This window comes from Cyclopterus lumpus, chromosome 15 (genome assembly GCF_009769545.1).
Source record: "Cyclopterus lumpus isolate fCycLum1 chromosome 15, fCycLum1.pri, whole genome shotgun sequence".
Classification (NCBI taxonomy): Eukaryota; Metazoa; Chordata; class Actinopteri; order Perciformes; family Cyclopteridae; genus Cyclopterus; species Cyclopterus lumpus.
The window spans coordinates 17,516,055-17,535,353 of NC_046980.1; the positions used below are offsets into that span (position 1 = coordinate 17,516,055).

At 42.9% G+C, this 19,299-nt stretch overlaps 1 protein-coding gene across 1 annotated transcript in view; it reads left to right on the forward strand.

Moving 5' to 3' along the window:
* The first annotated feature begins 2,000 nt into the window (after positions 1–2,000).
* LOC117743714 (phosphofurin acidic cluster sorting protein 2-like) overlaps positions 2,001–19,299 on the forward strand; it is a 42,419-nt gene continuing 25,120 nt past the window's right edge. Inside the window, exon 1 of the mRNA XM_034551468.1 lies at positions 2,001–2,449. Within this exon, the coding sequence (XP_034407359.1) occupies positions 2,031–2,449 (419 nt within the window). The 5' untranslated portion in view covers positions 2,001–2,030. The remainder of the gene's footprint in view (positions 2,450–19,299) is intronic.

Here is a 19,299-nt window from a genome sequence, read left to right on the forward strand (position 1 = left end):
ATCTGTGGCTTTCAGTAAAATATCTGAGAAGCTGTTAACAGATGATAATTATTCATGTTGCCTTAATACTTCCGTCAGAGAGATGCATTGCTGTATTTGCTCTTCTCTGAATGTATGCAGTACTTTAATAACAGGAAATGCCCTGCAACCTTTCCAAAACATCACATCACGATGCAAGCATTATTTTTCTTTGGGTTTGTGGGATGTCGCCCGCCGCTGAGCAGATGTTACCTGATAAACTTATGCATTTTATTCTCTCCTGCAGGATTCGACTAAGGGGAAAGGCGGGCCTATGAATCGTCAGACTGTTGTGTTGCGCTAACATCGACGGTGTCACAGTGTCAGAATATATGCACCCACCCACTCACACTTATAGGAGGAGGAGGAGGCAGAGCGAGCAAGAGAGAGGGAAGAAAAGGGAGGCAGGAAGAATAACAGATCGGAACCAAACATGCAGACAGCCTGCCATCTATGGGATGAATCGCAATGTGCAAGTTAGTGTTGAATGTCCTACATTTTGTTGTAGGGCTGTTTTGCAACACTGGGAGGCGATGCACTCCACAAATTCAGTCATTAACAATTGTGTCGCTTATGCTAATTTTGAGGCGGTAGCATTTCTTTAAAGGGCAGAATTAATAATAAATACCAGAGGACAACACGCACATGCAGATGTATTTTGAAAAAAAACTATTGTCTTTATCTAAAAGCACCTTGGTATAACAGGTGTGTCCCACTTTAACAATACTTTCATTCATACACAATATATTATCTGACATCCAGCTTTCTCTGCCTCTTTTTACATTTGTATATACAGCACATTGTCTTTTCCTCTCGGTATAGAAACTGTTTTGTGTATATAATATTGCCTCGCCATGACTCACAAATATAATGATGAATATTACATAAATCAATACATTGATCGTGTTAAAATATATTGTTGGACTTAAGAACGGGCGAGCTAAATATGACACATTTAGAAATTACCTCACGATTGCCATCATCATTATTATAGCAGCAGATGTTGCCACTGTTCCAGTCTGGAAGACTAAATGCAGAGTTGCCGAGCAATGATTAAAGATTAGATTGATTATACTCGTTGCATTAAACCACTGATTGTACAAAACACGTATACCCCCCCCCCCCCACACACACACACACACACACACACACCACCGCCACCACCAGTCAGTTTAAACAGGTTGTGCATGTCCTGAGCATGTCAAGTCAAGTCAGCTGTATTTGATTCATTAGTCACAGTTACAGTCAGTTACTTTCACAACACTTGCATTACGAGAACAATGACTGAATCAAGTGTCATCGGAGACTGATGATGAATCATGAATAACGTAACAAAAGCAGGTCCTGAAAGTGTATCGTGTAAGTTTTAATTGAATGGTAGGTAGCAACACAACCATGCACAACAATATGAAAGTGTTTATTGTGTAGCCTATATAAGACAGCTTTTTCATTTTCACTTCCAAAAAATGAAAATGAAAAAGAACAGGACCAGGAAAACAATTGTTTGTCTTAATTCTTGACAGAAACGCAACAGTGTCAAAGTACTACTGCTCCCCGAATAATCCGTTTGAAGAGCATTTACGTACCGCCTATGTTTATCTCTCCACAACAGCAGTGAGCATGCACACCGACATGAACTTAAAGCTAATCGCACATTCATGAGCAAGAAGAACCAAATACACTCTAGTAGGCATGCGCGTGATTACAATTTGGAATCCTTTCATTTTAATAGACACATCTTCATTTGTGTGAGACATTGTTGTCTCAAGATAGGACAACGTTTGAGTTAATATGCTAAGGTGTAAACAACACGATTGCCACTTTTAGAACGATGTGGGCATGTCTGTGTTAAGATGTCTGATTTGATTAGTTATGCCCATTCTTCTTTATTCACAAATCACTGAGGCAACACATGACGGAGGAAGGAAATTAACATGGCTATGGTCTATAATAACCTGTAATCGCTACGCAGTTTAACATGTAAAGCGAGTACAGCATCATGCTTCGAGGCCATGTTGATAGTGAAGATGTCCCACCCTGGAAGCGGGGACGTGCTGCCCCCTATCAGATCACCGGTTACATGTTCCGCCCCGCCTATCAGCATCTCCAGTGAGCGGAGAGGAGCTGGGAGTCTGGAGGAGCACGAGCAGGCAGCACAGACTTCAGCGGCTCGCACGTTCGCCCGACACTCACGAGCTGCTCCCCGGGCGGTGGAGGTGATGATGGCGGCGGCTGTAGAGAGAGGAGGCGTCCGGGCCGCTTTCCTGAACCCGAGCATCGTCGGCGGCGGCGGACCCGCACCGACTACCCTCCCGGCCGGAGCGTTAGCCGGGGCTGCGGTCCTCGGCTCGGGCTCCAGCAGCATGCCTGTGCCCATGAACCTCTTCGCGACCTGGGAGATAGACCGATCGTCCCCGAGCTGCGTACCGAGGTAACGTTGACAGCGCTGTGTTGGCGTAAAGTAGCACACACACCCCGCAATGTTTACAAATCACCACGTCCTTTGTTAAATAGCAAGCTCACGTTGGACAAACAACGCCCTCGTTGACCGTAACGTTAAGAGCAGCAAGCCGACACACGTTTCCAAAACAGTGTCGGGCTAACTAGCAAGGTGGCTAGTGCTAAAGCTACCTAGCAAGAGTTTATCTCATGCAGCTAGAAGCGTTGTACTCAAATTGTATGTATAATAAAAAAAATGGTGGGGGTGGATAACGAAGCAGTTGAACAAAGTGGGCAAGGTGAAAAACTGGTGTGTAACTGTCTAATGTACGTCAGCATTTTGAGATGTGGTGTAACGTTACATTGTTGTGTTAACAGTTGGTACCGTTATGATAACTAAGCTAGCTTCAACTAAAGTTAAGCTAACGACGTTAGTGTATGGGTGAGAGCGGCGGCTGCCCTTCTGCGTTGTGGCTCCGCTGGTAGTTAAACGCTTTGGGACGTATTACATGCCCCTTCGTCCACGTAGGCCCGTGCTCGAACTGGTTTACGTGATGCATGCCACCTAATAGCAACACAACTATATATAAATACAGTGACCTGGATGGCGTACGGCTCACAACGAGCAAACATGCGTTTCATCCTTTGGCAGCACTGTGTCATGGGCTTGTCGGGACAGGCAGCCGCCCGTGCATTTGATGTGCTCGTAATGTGTTCACGGTTTTGTGACACACACGCGCACAGCCATGAAACCAGCACTAAACCAAACCACGGAGTGTCGACGCAGCAGCTGAGGAAAATGCAAAGAGCAAACTGTTTTGATCGCCACCTTTTTGTGTATGCAAATCTCCTCGCAGTCACTCCGCATTGTCTAGGTGTTATTCAGCGGTGCTGCGCTTCAGTATTCATTGTCAGCGAGCAGGCAACTGATGCCACCTGACCACAAACCTCTCGGGAGCTATATGCACATTAATCAGCTTTGACCTAGATCTGTTCCACTCATTGGAAGAGAAGTGGGCTCGCAAAGGGGAGGGTTTCCTCCAGAGTCGATGTGCGTGCGTGTGTGCATGCATGAGTATGCAAGTGTCGGTGGGAGCAAAGCATGCGGAAAAACACTGATAATTTACAGTGATGCCAATCTGTAAAATCTCCGTTCAAATTTTGTTTTGTGAACTCAGCTGATTTGAAACCAACTAGAACGAGAGTATGTGATGGCATTGCTCTCTAATTCAGCAGCTCACTGACGCCTTTAAAAAAAAATATTGTCACTCTTCTTATTCTGCCACTATTTGCATTCCCTCTATAGTGGATGAGACTCACGGTGCTGTATTAAAGAATGATGACGAGGATGACACTGTTATTAATGAGGCACAGTCAGCAATCATAGTTCAGCACAAGACTGCAGTAACTGCCTGACACAACGTTTTTGTTGGGGTCATTTGTTAGATCTGATATTAAATTTACTAGAAGTGACAATGACGTATGACACAATTGTTTATTTAGGCAGAACATTTTTTTTTGACATGGTGCCTTGGGGTGTGCACAGCATACATTATTTGTCACATCTATTTTTACCTTCTGTGTTTTTACGCCACTTATTTTCAACTGGTGGGGAAGGTCTAGCGTTGAGCCCAACCCAAGGCATGTTTTGGGGATTCTGCCTTGGCATGCTTTCAGGGGCTGGGACATTTGTTGTGCAGCTGTTTGCTCCTCTACTATAGCCTATAGCAAATGTGGGTGTCCAGCTGAAGGGCGAGGTTTCAAATGAGGACGTAGCGCTTTTAGAAATGTACAGTTTTTTCATTGTGGTACTCAACACATCTCTTTGTTAATATGATGCTGTATTAAAAGAAAGACATCAATCCTCCTAAACCCTGAAGCCCTACTGAAAGCCATGCTTAGAGGGAAACATTTCATCCACAATGGAAAATGTGTTGTCAGCTCTGGTCGGCCCTCGCAGCATGAGCTTTTGGTTCCTCACAGTTTTGCTGCTCAGACTAAACTATGGCACTGGGCCACTAAATGATTTCTCAAAAACAACCTGGGACATTATTATTGTTTTCCCTTTCTTTTTTTCTATATGTTTTGACTGTGAAACAGGACCTAGCTTGATTGATAGACATATTTGTTATTTACAAAAGGAGTATGTTACTCTTGCACTTGTTATCGATGGCTTGTTATATCTAAATGCTACCATAAGCTTGTAAAAACAATTTTATTGCATAGTGTGATACAGTATTTGACTGTTCATCCTCCAGCCGAATGTTGCTCTTCCTTAACAGGCCTGTTGGACTGTTTTTGTTTCAGCACTGCCATACCCGCCAGTCTGCCACCCTCCAATGTTTCTAATACCACGTGGTGTTAGTGATTCAGCTCATTTCTTATAAGCTGAGTTTTTCTTTCTTTCTTGCGTCAATCTAAATATCGGAAGCAAAGAGTTTCTCGCTTTTCTTGCATTTCACCCGAAACTAATTGCTGACCAATGCTTTGGGAATATTGCTGAAAAACCAAAGACATCTTTGTTATATAACGCACAGGATAGAGTATTTACTAGGGGTTTAGCGGCGAGGCATGCATTAGATGGACATGTGCAATCAATGGATGAAAGTATCTGTTGTCTTAACTGTTGCTTTGCTGGGATTTTATACTGGTGACACTATGATGTCCAAGGCAAATTTCCCTCTGGGACAAAACGTCTATGTTAACGTATCTTTTTGTTGAGGGAAGATTTGGTATTTGCAGGAATGACGCTAATGCAAAGATCAAAATAGTGCAATGTTTATCTACTCGCGATAAAGAATGTATAGCAGCATTAGAAGGCTGGCTTTCTTACCAAGTTCAAAGATCTTTACAACTTGGTGTCAAACGTTGTGACCTTTTACCCTTATCACTAACATGACAGGAGCAACCGAGCAATTGTGTCGCATTTGCAGTTCAACCTCGCCAGTCTTAATTGGTAGAGAAGTTGTCACGATTTTACAGGCTTTTAAAATAAACTGAATGTATTTTCAGTCCATGGAATTTTTTATTTTCCTTCAAATATGTTTCTAGTCTTTTAAGTTTGACCGTCTGGGTTCAGAAGTGAAGAAATGGCAAAGGTTTTCTCACAAGCTACAAAATCAACATTGCTCCTCTTATCTCGATTGAGCGGAGCATCTTTCTTTCTGTACGTTTGATTCATGTGAGTCCCAAGATGAACTTGGCCTCTTGTGAGTGATTGATGCGTGCTGTCTGTGTATGTCAGCAAATAAATAAGGAATACAAAAACAAACTCATGCCTGGACTGGAGCCACATTATTGTGTCCTTTTGGTTCTAGGTCAGTGGCTATGAAGCTATCAGCCCTAAGTCTTCACATGTACCTTATGCTGCGATGCACACAGCTATTTATAATATCCGGGAGGTTGAATTGTAAGCATGCGATCTAAAGTATCATCCCTGGCCTTAATCTCTTTGATTTAATGTCTCTGTATGTTCATTTTCGAACCAAAAATGAAACCATTAAATCGGGATGCAAATAATGGAGGCTTGTCGGTCAAATAGGATGAGTTTACCGCCCCTTTTCAGCCCCTCACTAACCCCTCCATCTCAAGGCTCGGATATTGTTTCTCCTAGCGGGGTAGCTGCAGTAATCTGATTTCATAACGGGAAAAGAAGAGCCAGTAATCTGATGCTGCACACAGACACCGTCTGCTTAATCCGCTGCTTCCTTTTGCAATCATAAACGAGGCCTATGAGCCTTCTCCGGTGCCATTCAGGATTGTGACACAGCACACCGTGTCCGTCTGCGTCTTGTTTACAATCTTTGTTTCGGCCACATCGTTGGTATCGAAATCCGATGCAGAACGTCAAAGATCTCCTTGAGGTCAGGTCACTATTCCTCTCCTACTTAATGAGAGGTTGTTTTTTTATGCTGAATTGCATATTTTTATGCTGATTGTTTTCGGGGCTGGACCAGAATACAATTACTGTTACTCAGTTGGAGTATGCTGATTAAAAAAGTATTCACTGTTCTAAATGTTGCTCATGATGAACTAAACTCCCCTTACATCCAAGAGCTACCCCCCATAGTTATATTAATGCCCAGGAGCCACACTACAATACAAGCATTCGACTTCAGGTACAGGAGTTTGATAGATACCCATACCACGGATAAATGGACATGTTCCACTCTACACACTTTCACTTAACAATATAGCAGAACTCATTGGAAAGTAGCTGCAGCTATATGTATTTAAGTAATGGTCATGGAATTTGAAGCTGTAATTACCTCTTGTAGGGAATTAAACAATTTTAGACTAGGTAGTTGTTTTTGTAGGTCCTTTCTTAAAATATGTTGGTAGGTTTTGGAAATATTAATTGATAACAGTTCCCCTTTTATGTTACGCTATCCTTGAATACAACCAGCCCTAACTTGGGCTTTGAAGCCCTTTGAGTCGTTCGTCTCCCCCCCCCCCCCCCCCCCCCCCCCCCCCCTTTGTGTTCACTGCCTGAAATGTTTCGAAATTCACTTGGTTTCCTTCCTGGAGAAGGAGGAATTTCCTCGAAACATTTCACATTCCTGGTTACTAGAGAGGGGGGGCCGAAGCCAGGTTGCTGTGCTCTGCCCTGTCTTCTGTTGTTGACCACCTACCTGCTCTCTCTGGGCAGGATTGGAGCCGTGGATTGCCCACCCTGTTGAAAAGTTTTGCTGAATTGGCTCTGGGTGTCGCATTGAACAGCGATTTTTACTGAGCGCTCAAGTCCTAACAAAGGGAAGAAAGGTTTGTTTTCCCCTGCCTGGACCTCCGAATAGGAGAACGGCCAGATTCATTTGTGGGTGGGTACCCTCTCTGCGAGTGAAGAGGTCCAACTTCCTGATCCAACAAGTGAGGCAAGGGAAGCTGTCCTCTGACATTTGGAGGATCCTGCCAAAATAATCACTTTGGGAGACAATGTCTCTCAGCTCATTTCTCTCTTTCTTGCTTTACTTCTTTCCCACCTCTCCCATTCAGGCATTTCCTGAGCTGTATGTGCCAGCAGCAATACAGAGACCATTATTTCAGAAACAAAAAGCACCGTTGCGTGGATGAATGAGCGCACATGACACGATCATTTCAAAACATGAGGCGTTTTCATCATGGCAGTCAGAGCTCCTGTGCCGTATTCTATCAGGGTCTACTCTTGTAAACAAACACAGGTGGAGGTGGGTTACTAAATTATTCAAAAAGGAAATGGTGAAAAGCTTAGTGTGGTAGTGTTTATCCCATCGAGCCAAATGGGGCTTCTTTTAGTGACAAAATTATTGCAAGCCCTATTTACGGATCATCTATCTAATCTCATTGATGTTGCTCATAAACCCAGTGGAAATGTTGCCCATGTCATGGCTAAATAACACCCGGAGAAGAATAATCAACACTCTGCTGTGTGGTTGATGACATAACAGTCCCTGGAGTGTCAACTCTCAAATAGCATTGAGCTGGATGCCCTGCCCACTTGTCTAATCACAGATTAAGGAGTCTGAACTGTCTGGAGTCCTTTTTTCTGGTCATGTTCCTTTTTTAGCCCACACTACCATCTGTACCAAAACTCCAGGATTTATTTCATGGTTTCATGGACAGCAATTAGGCCCCGTTCTAGAAACCCAATAGATATGTTCCCTTGAAAAAACATTTAGTCTTTAAGGCTTGGGTGAGTGCACTCCACCAGAACTAGACGTCTGTCTGTCTTGATTAAGGAGTCATGTCTCTATTGAATTCAGTGTTGGTGTTTCTTTTTTAGATGAAAGCTTTCCGACAGTAAGGTGGCTCGTCTCAAATTGTAAAGCGTTTGATATTTGACAGCATACTGCTAGCTTTGGTCATTACTCTGGTCTAATTAGCGTCACCTTGGCATCATCATTATTATTAGAAATGCCACTGCATGGATACAGAAAAGAAAAACATACAGAAACTCTGAAGGAACTGGAGCTTGTATACATTCAGCAGATTAATCATTTGGACATATTTAACCAGGGGGACCTGGACTGGGAGGAGTAGTCAGAAAGCCTTTTTTTGGCTGTCGATGGCCATTGCTCTTCTCAAGTAACACTGCCAAAGCAGTATAATTACTTGCGACAGCTGTTTTAAGAGCTGTATTGGTGGATATTTCTGCAATAGGCGCAAGTGGCAATGCATACCTTGTTCATTAGGTAACCTTCCTTCTGGGAAGTTTTTGCTTTTTTGTTGTTTATCGCTTTATCACCAAGAAAAGCAGAATCATATTTGCTGATGCTGAACATTGTACATTTATTGATTGCACAATTCCCTGTTCTCAGCGGCCCTTCATTATTCTCTCTGAAAGTGTTTTCTACTTTGCAGAAAGTAGCTTTGAGTTGGAAGTACAGTTGTGAAATGACTGTTTGTCAGCTGCAGTGCAGCATGCAATCATTAGCACAGGTAATCCCCAGCATGATCTATTCTTTAACCTTCATTGCTCATGCTTCCATGGCATGTGCAGTAACCTCTTTACTATATACGTAAATACAGATGCATGACAGCTCTTACTTACTGCGCTTACAGGCAAATGAGGCTGAGTATCGGCTCTATTTTGTATAAAAACCTCTGATCAACGATGAGAGCCGAGAGATGGATATGATCGTGGTGGCTGCATGAGTTTAAGGGCAGGATTACTCTTCTTACATTTTAATCAGTGGTACCATATGGCAGCATTAAATATGTATAGTGAAACTGGATTGATCTTTGGATAAAATGTCGAAGGCAGCACCTTTTTTTTCTTCTCAGTTTTATACCCTCTAACAAGGTGAATGGGAGTCTGCTGGCTCTTACACTTCGAACAATAAGTAATGTTTTGATCTATTCAATTAGATTTTTTTTTTTTAGCCAACCAAATGTTTTTCTGACGTGTAAAACCTTCCAGGTTGGAAGAGTTCTGGCTTTCCACAACATCTTTTTCATTGCATTTTCATCCTTGCCCAATCCATCCTTTTCATCAGAGCTTTTCTTCTTTAAAAAAAAATGATGAATCATCGTTAGCAAAAAAAAAAAAGCTTACATAAGCAAGCTATAACTACTGTACCCTGACATACTTTTACTTTCTTTCCTAATCATTTCCTAGTAGGGCTGTCAAATAATGGCAATAATCACACTTATTCTTCTAATTATTGAGCAAAATTGTCTCTGGCAACCAAGTAACTGTTCTGCAATTTTTATATTGACTTCCTTTGCATATGTCTAAACCTTATGACTAAATAGCCACTTGTCCTTTTTTTGTATTAAACGCTCCTCACTCAATTGTGTTGTGCTCTCCAGGTCAGTAGACTAGAAAGATAAATTGTTTTAAACAAGCCTCTGCTCTTGAGTTTTCCACTCTCCCAATAGACTACAGGCAGAGAGGAGCATTCCTACCAGTCAGACCATCTGCCTTTTAATAGGATTCTAATGCTATGTCATAAACTTGTCTTTGTCAACCTGTCTCGTTTGGACTGGTTACTGCCAACTCTTTATGAAGTCATTGGATGCAACAGGCATGAACTTGAAGACCAACCCTTGGCAAGAGCACTCCCTGTATAGTCATAGTTAAACCAATATTGTCTGTCATGTTATGATGTACTGTAGCTGATCTCGCCACGGTGTCTCACTTTGACTCTGAGTTTGCCTGTAAACACGCCGTGTTTCGCCTGATCTTGTCTCGCACGGCCACCACAAACACTGGCCTGCCGACCTCATCAGTTTGTGGTGCCCGAACAAAAGAGTTGTTGCGAAAAACGGCAACAAAGGATGACGGCAACGCACTAAGTTCCTGAAAGTGATTGTGAAATCACTGACTGAGGTAATGAATGCAGCACATGGTTGCCTTTGCTATTGAAGAGGCTGGAGTGTTGAGAAAGAAACAGGAAGTAGTCTGATAATCACGTGTGTCTCACATTTAAGGCTGCCCTGTCTGTTAATTTGGCCCTGCGTCGGTAGAACTGGGTGGCGGTCTTTTTCACAGTGAGTCCTTGACTTGGTGATTAAACATGGGGACCGGTTCACCCCATTGTTTGCAGTTTCATGGTGCCATTGAACACCAAGCTTTTATTTTACCTTTCCTCAAACAACCCTTTCCTCTGCCCTGTATTTCTCAATAGGAAATGTACACAATGTGCTTGCACACCCTGCATTATCAGAGAAAAGTCTTCTACCTCCCACACAAGAGCATACTGTTCAAACCTCTGAATCACGCTTCAGACATTCTTTTTTTTTTTTTTTAGGGTGCGTATAGGGAAAGTACAAGCTTAAATCACTAAACGGGAATCAAATGTGGCACTGAGCTCTAATGCACCGTCCCTGTGTAGTATTACATAAAACTGCTGGTAATCCCGTCAACAGTCGATTCACAAAGTATAGACCATATTACAAAGTATTATGACAGATATGAGTACAGCTATCGCGTCCTCTTCTCTCGCATTCTCAGAAACAACCGGTTTATCTGCTACGCAATTTTTCTTTTCACAACACGTCCCTCTGGCTGGTTTCTTACCTGACTGATGACACGTCCCGTCCCACCTTTCCGACGCCCCAAATCGCTCCAGCGCAGCTCATGTCTGCACCAGCTGGCCCAACAAAGCTATAATCCATCCTGGCAATGACTTGACAAAAACTACATGTTGAATGAAGGATGTGAAAAGGCTAAAGGGATGTTGTGTGGTTGCATATTAATTACCATAGCCAGATGAAAGAAGTTCTGTTTATCATTGCTTTACGGCAATAATTTTAAGTCTTACAATTGATGTCATCTTTTTACAGTTTAGTGCCACATGCTCTTTATAGTTTCATGATGGGGCTGCACCAATTATAATTAATTTATGGTTGCTTAATTCTCAACTAAACAATTGATCTTTATCTAACTATAAAACAAGGGAATCTGTGTGCTCTTTGGATATCTCGAGAACTGCGGCTCCGATCTTCTTCACACCAACGGTAAAGTCTGGTGTGTTTTTTCTCCCCGTGAACCAGACTGTAGGCCTATTTCAAGGGTGTTTCTGACTATGTGTAGCCGCGACTTGGGTGTGTGACGCAACCATGTCATGGCAGGTGTATTGCTCAGGACCCTGAGAAATCTCAGTGTGTGGTGTGAAATTGTTTGTGCGAGCAACAACACCACAGGCCAGGCATGCGGCCTGTTCTGAACAGGCATGTTTTCAACGTGTGATGTTTTAAATAGGGGGAAAAGGTAAAAGAAAATTATAAAATGTACTCGGCATGGATCTGTGTAGTTTGCTTGTTCTTCCTGTGTCTGTGTGGGTTTTCTCAGGTGCTCAGGTTTCCTTCAACGATCCAAGGGGAAGCAGCATTTAGCCATAGCTTGGCTAAAATACAGCTGTTGGAACACAGTGAATACACAGATGGAGAGTTAAGGCTTATTCAGCATGTAGACATTTCCAATAATAACCCTGTTGACTATCGTACAGGACTAGTTTGACATGCTTCTTTAAATGCTTGATGTTTCATGATAAATATCCAAGTCCGAAGTTGGTAACGTTCAGGATGAGTACGGCTTTTTGCTGCAGGCTGTATCGGCCACCTTTCGAGCCTACACGTGTTCAGTGTTTGATGCTTACAACAGTTAAGTCTGTGTCTACACAACATTGTAAGAGCTCTGTTTAGCTTAATCACATGACTTCCGGCCAGGCTTTAAGCTGCCATCTCATTACTAAATATGTTGTATTGTGATGTGGTTAATGAGTGCACACCATCTGTTGTTTTGCATTTATAAGAATTAATACCTGATGGGAAATGTTCATTGTTATCACTTTTAGAAGATTAAAGGACATGGTTGTAATTTCCATCTCAATTCCGACCTCTAACATTCAGCAATGTGTTGGCAGAAAAAAGAAAATTCAAAACGCACTGTGACCGTAGCTTTACAAACCTCTTTGGCACATTGCGAGCCATCTTATGAAGGTTTCCTTTTCATGCGAAGGTCTTTTTGATTTCCGTCTTAGTCAGCTGCTTTTAACCTCTGAGTTTGGTTCTTATGGTGGTTGCAAGTCACACATAATCTAAACAGTCACAGCAATTAAGCGATATGCCAAATTAATTGTTTCCTCTTGTTCGTTGTGTTCCTCAGTCACGGCCTCATCCTCCTCCTTCACTTTGAGCTTGAGAAGATTTCATTTAGGGAATTAAAATCCCAACCAGCATATGGCCATCTGGCAAACACAACCAGATATTTGGGGTCTAAAATTACTTTTGCATGCAAGCTAAGAGTGCAGGCTAAGCTCTTATGGCACCTGTTAAACTCAATCTATTCAGTCTTTTGGATTGGTCTTCATTGCTCTCATTGAGAGCAATGATTGTTTTAAATGTTCAGAAGAGATAGCTTTTAGACCAGAACACCCTTTATTTTGACTAAATTAGACATAAACAAATAATAGTGTTATGAAAGAAAGTACTATTGCTTTCCCCAGCAATGCCATGACTGGAGAGAACAGTTTTCTTTTTGTAAATCGCGACTAGAGACACATCGTGTAACATACAGACCCACAAGCGGCATTTATGGGTTCGCAAGAGTCTTGTGTGTCAGGAAATATAATTATTTTGGGGTCTTGCTTTTGAAGTTCTATATGATATTAAGCCTTTTCCGAAAAAAATAAATGAATTGGAGGCTATGGGAGATATTCTTCACAGCAAAAACTCAGTCACTCATTACACAGGTGCAGCTAATCAGAGCAGTCTCACACTCATTCTTGTTTTAGCTACATTTAGAGGACACACACAAACAGCTACAGGCTGTCTGTCTTTCTGTCTTCCCTTTCAAAATAAAAGCCCCACGAGTCACACACACAGGTGTTCTCATTAGTGCAGTTTGACAGACACACACCTCTCTCTGCCTCTAACAACTCTCTCATTCTCTCTCTCTGTCTGTCTCCCCCCCTCTTTCTTTCTTTCTCTCTCCCCCTCCCTCTCTGTCCTCCCTCTCTCTCTGTCTGTGACTCTTTCCCTCCCACTCTCCCTCTATCTCTCTTTATTTCCCTCCATCCCTCTCTCTGTCCCCCTCTGCCTCACAACTCTCTCATTCTATCTCTCTCTGTCCTCCCTCTCTCCCTGTCTGTCTCTCTTTCCCTCCCTCTCCCCTCTTTCTTTCTCTCTCTCCCTCTCTCTCTCTGTCCTCCCTCTCTCTCTGTCCCCCTCTGCCTCTAACAACTCTCTCATTCTCTCTCTCTCTCTGTCTGTCTCCCCCACTCTCCCCTCTTTCTTTCTCTCCCTCCATCTCTCTCTCTGTCTGTCCTCTCTCTCTCTGTCTGTCTGTCTCTCTTTTTATACCCCTCACTCTCTCCATCTCTATCTGTCTCTCCCCCCTTCTGTCTCTCTATCTCCTTTCTTGGATTGTAATTCATCTCTTGGATTATTTAGATGATACAGTTTTCCTTTCAATTTTTCCAATTATACATTTAAACAAGGATTTTCAGCAATTCAGTTAAATGCTTTTGGGCTTCAACACTTTTCAGCAGGTAGTTTGCCTTTTCTGTATTTTCATATATATTCGTCTATTCCGCTATTTTCAGATATATTCAGTTATTTTACAGCTATATTCAGCTATTTTTTCAAATATTTCACTTTAAGCTTCAGCTTTTTGCATTCCAACGCATTTTCAGTAGGAAATGCTCTTTCTAGTTAAAGGAATGTGACCGCCTTCACATCTCAAACAGAAAATTTGAGAAAAGGCACATTGAATGCACTAAGAGCATGACTTGAAGTTTTTTCTTCTTCTTTTTCCTTCTTTTTTCTCTCTAGCTTGGAAGCCCCCCAGCACATACCAAACATAGACAGTGTCTTTTTCATTCAGCCCTCTTGTTACATCACTCATCCTCCACTTCCCCCCTGCTTTGTGCCACTGACAATTGCTGTGCAGTGATCCGAGGGCCTGGAACTGGCAAACATCATCTAGTTTGCTGACCAGGGGAAAAATAATTACAAAAGTGTGTTTTAGGTTAGGCAGCATATCATTCTATTCAAATGGTTTTGATGGGTTCTCTATCGATGCCGTGAGCATTAATTTGCTGCATGTTTGTGAGATAAAAGTTGTTTTTTTATGGCCCTATGAATGTTAAAATCACTGCTACTGATTCCTCAATCTGTCCAACTGAGCCAAATGATAACATATCCATCAACGCTCGCTTTGTGTCAGTGGCCTTTGTCTGCTGTATAGCTGCTCTCTCTTTGTGGGCCCTTGAACTTAAGGGTGTTTCAATCACATGTTATTTGAGACGCTCCTGTCACTGAAGTGGTCCAGAAATAGCGTTGAGATAGTAGCCTCATGTACTCTTACGCGCCAGCATATCTTGGACTAATGGCTTTGCAGGATGTTGATGGAGACGGGGTCTTCGTTGTTTGTTAACATCAGTGCAGACAAGAAAAGACACTCTTATATGATTTTTCGTTTTTTTAACACAGTAAGCTAGACTTTTTGAAACCAAAAGGAATTGCTGAACATGGAAACATTGAATATTTATATCTTAAAGAGTTCATTTTTATAACATAACAAAAAGATCTATGTGAACTTCTTTTTGTTTTTGCCTTTTTAATTAAAGCAAGCAATCCACAGAGTAAAACCTCTGATCTCAACGGCCTTGCCTTCATCTTGAATGATTATTCCCTCTTGTGCTCCCAGTCATGTCTTCTGAAATCGTATGCAGAGAGTATTTCAGATTTGGGGTTTACGTTTCCTAAATACCTTTTTTTGAAGTCTGTAATACAAACTACGGCCGCCGTCACATAAGCAGACAGACATATCGTTTCACCAAAGGGCGACTTGCCCAAGCTTGGTGTTCGGCCAGAAGTTCTCTTTGAGATCCGACTCCAGCGAAAAGAGCGTGAGGCCCCTGTGTGTGTGTGTGTGTGTGTGTGTGTGTGTGTGTGTGTGTGTGTGTGTGTGTGTGTGTGTGTGTGTGTGTGTGTGTGTGTGTGTGTGTGTGTGTGTGTGTGTGTGTGTGTGTGTGTGTGTGTGTGTGTGTGTGTGTGTGTGTGTGTGTGTGTGTGTGTGTGTGTGTGTGTGTGTGTGTGTGTGTGTGTGTGTGTGTGTGTGTGTGTGTGTGTGTGTGTGTGTGTGTGTGTGTGTGTGTGTGTGTGTGTGTGTGTGTGTGTGTGTGTGTGTGTGTGTGTGTGTGTGTGTGTGTGTGTGTGTGTGTGTGTGTGTGTGTGTGTGTGTGTGTGTGTGTGTGTGTGTGTGTGTGTGTGTGTGTGTGTGTGTGTGTGTGTGTGTGTGTGTGTGTGTGTGTGTGTGTGTGTGTGTGTGTGTGTGTGTGTGTGTGTGTGTGTGTGTGTGTGTGTGTGTGTGTGTGCGTGCGTTGACTCCAGCCTCGCTTCAATACAGGTGGCCCAAGTTATTCAGTCTGCACTTGAAGCCAGAGAGAGACCGACATGGCAACGGTGTTAAACACTACTGTGTATGATGAATGTGTGTGTCAGACATTTTCTTTTAGCCTCTCCGTCAGCGGATTAAAGAAAATGAGTGAAGCAGTCAAGATAAGATAATGCACTACAATGCCATAAAACCCACAATCACGGGCCTCTTATCTAAAGACAAATATTTGACCACGGCTGTCGAGTGTGCTGCCTGATAAGTTGTTTTGTTTGTCCAGGACAGAGAAAAGTGAAAGGATTTTAGCGTAGCTCCCCGACGCACCGTCTTTCTGAACTCCGTGGCTTCAGCAGAAGCTCTCGGCTCCCTTTCCGTCTAATGACATCTAATAATGTGTCATTAGACACCAATAATCATTGCTGCCTATATAAAGTGATATGGTAGAGGTTGTAATGCCTTTTTCTCCACACACTTAACACTAATAGGTGCACTTGGCATCTCCCATAGTTTTGATTCCGTCACTAATATTCGTGTGTCGTTTCAAGCATTATAATACAACAAACAAGGGGGAAATGGCTTTGTAACCTAATGGCCTTGCTTCACTTTAGAGGTTGAAGAGGTCAACAGTTAATGTGCGGTACAGCGAGTGTCTTGGGCGCACTAATGGCTTAGATGCAGCAGCACTACTTACACCGCTGTGAGTAATGCCATATTGGTGAAACCTGTTGGCTGCAGAGTGCTCCGGCACCCACTGGGCAGCTTCCATCAGAGCGGTCAATAACGGTTCGCTTTGACATGATATGACACTCGGTTGTTTTAAGTGTCCATTTCAGTAATTGAAGATGTCATGTAGAAAAAAGTAGTGTACATGTGCATATACATACATATATAAATAAACATACACATTTTATATACCTGGGGGTCGAGCCCCCTCCAAAGGGTCACAATATATAACTGAGGGTGTTCTAAGATGATTAATGGGAAAAGATGCATACATTTGAATTACTTTTTTTTCAAGCAAATACTTTGATAAATTATTTGAGCAGTTTTGAGGGAAATGTCTCTTCACAAAATGACATGGAACACTGCGTTTAATTAGAAAGCTACGAGCCATAAATGTTGGAGACCTGGTTTGTTATGTTAAAAAATTGAAAATGATATGTCAGATAAATGTAATGGAGGTAAAGTATAAAGTACCATTAAATTGAAATATTGAGTTACGGTACAATTAAGGCAAAAGAGTCTATAATAACCGGGATACCAGAGTGCATGTGATGATCAATAAACTCAGTCTATAGCCGTGATGACCCAATCAGAAGAGCTTGGCAGACAGACGTGTTGGCTTAACCCACGCAAGCACCGCAACTGAAAGAGGGGTTTCCCCCCATGGGCTCTTATCAACTGGGAAACAGACCGAAAATGCTTCAGTTATCTTTGCTTCCCACCGCCTGTGAAAAGAAATATTGAACTGGAGACCGCTGTATGGATTCTCCACCCACCCGGTCTTCTCTATGGATTGATAACATTGTTGTGTTTAGGTCCTGTTTGGCACAGAGTGGCGTGCTGCGATTCCACCCCGGGTTCTCTCTGGGAATGTGGGAACGACATGCCAAAATGGAGGATTAATGCATCTTTCAAGTGGCCTCTGCAAGCCCTTATTTTGATCTTAAGCGTGTGCTAGTGTCTGCCGACTGGAGGGGGAGACCATACTACAAATGACAGCTCCTCCCCCGCAGACGTGCGACGGCAAACGCTCCATGCCGAGAATGCATTTTAGCTGAATTACACTTGGCCCAGTGTGCGCTTCTCCTGGCTATTTTAGCTCGATAAGTGATTTTTGTGGGACACCTGGCCTGTCTCTGCAGTGACTGATTGGGTGGCATAGTGCACTGGGCGGGAGCACAGGGGCCGACTGGCACCAGGGTAGAACAGATGGCCACAGTGGCAGACAGGAGTGGAGCTAACACCTCTGTGATAAATAAATAAAAAGTCCCTGGTTCCCTAGGTGACCCCTTCAGCGCCTGCAGCCTTTTTAATTACATGTGTATCCCAGTCTCCGGAAAGAAAGAAAGAAGAGAGAGAGAGAGCGGTGACTGGATAGAGATGTTGTTAAACCATCACCCATGCTTTCTGTCTCACTCCCTCACGACGACAGAAAGCTGTGCTGCCTGGTGACTCATCCTCACCATAGCATCAGGCAAGCTGGATATACGCGCGCTACCTACCAGGTTTAACACTTAATTACACCAGTCTCAAATAGATGTTGCATTTGTTATTCTAACACAAACAAGGTAATCACGCAGCCATATAGAGTGGCAATTTACGCTCAATTGATCGCATGTCGTACTGTTGTGCCATCCCAGTGTACTGTGATTTTGTCCGAGAGGAGATTCTACACCAGGTTCCTGTCATTAGATGTGTTCTGTCAGCTGCTTGGATAAACATCTCTTGAGATCTAATTATGTTTGGTAGCATCCTTCCTTTTCCCTCTATGCTGTTAATACAAACTATGAGCAAACATATTATTAATTCAATGGAAGGAAAGAAACTGACGGGTTGACATTTATGTTGGCTAACAAATGCGGACAACATCTCTTCACAATATCATTGATGGGAAAGAAAGTTGGTGAAGCTGGAATCTAGGTAGAATGAGGACACAAACACATTGTGACGTAAAATGTTTTGCGACCTTCACTATTCAATTCACATTGTTTGGTTGTATTGAACCTTTTAAGACTTGACCCATTCATTTATTGTTCATCCCACAGAATATTAACTAAACAGCCCACCCCATTGTCGTCGTCTCTAACTCTTGAATGTGATTCTTCTTGAGTCATACTTGCCTCGCAGGGGAGGGCCTGTTTGCTTTCTTTCTCCTGCTTGACTCTGGCTCCGACTGATCACAATTTAATGCAGCTGGACTTGTGGGAAAAGTGGGTCAGGAGGAAGTTAGCTAACTTTGCTTGTGTGTTGACTCTCTGTGGAGTGTCTCTCTGTAGAGCCAACCCAGAAGGTTTTCTGAGGGTGTGGGGGTCAAAGGAAAGGGGATCTAAAAGGTCACAAATTGCTGTGGATCCATGAAAGAGGCGTGGAATTGAGCTTGTGTCTGGCTCAGTTGATGTTGTTTTTATCTGCCTCTGGTCACAAGATGGGCTGGACCTAAGGCGTCAACAGGGGCCCTCTGAACTAGATGTCACTTTCTGATTTAAATACTACATTATATCTGACTGTACTTCTTGACTACTCCACCCAGTCTGGATCCCGGTGTGCCAGGCACAAGCGTATCTCGCTTCTTCCGAGGGATATATAGGTATACGTTTCTTCCTTGTGTTATTTAATAATGAACAGATGGCAATGAGTCACATAAGCCTCTGTGTTCAACAAGACATTTTACTGCACGGCTCGTCAGAGCATCTGTGCCATGTCACCTTCCATGAAGAATTCGCCCATTAAGCTGACAACATGAATCCTGATTTAGTAGCGCTTGGGTGAGCCACCCCTTCACAACAAGCCATGGATGT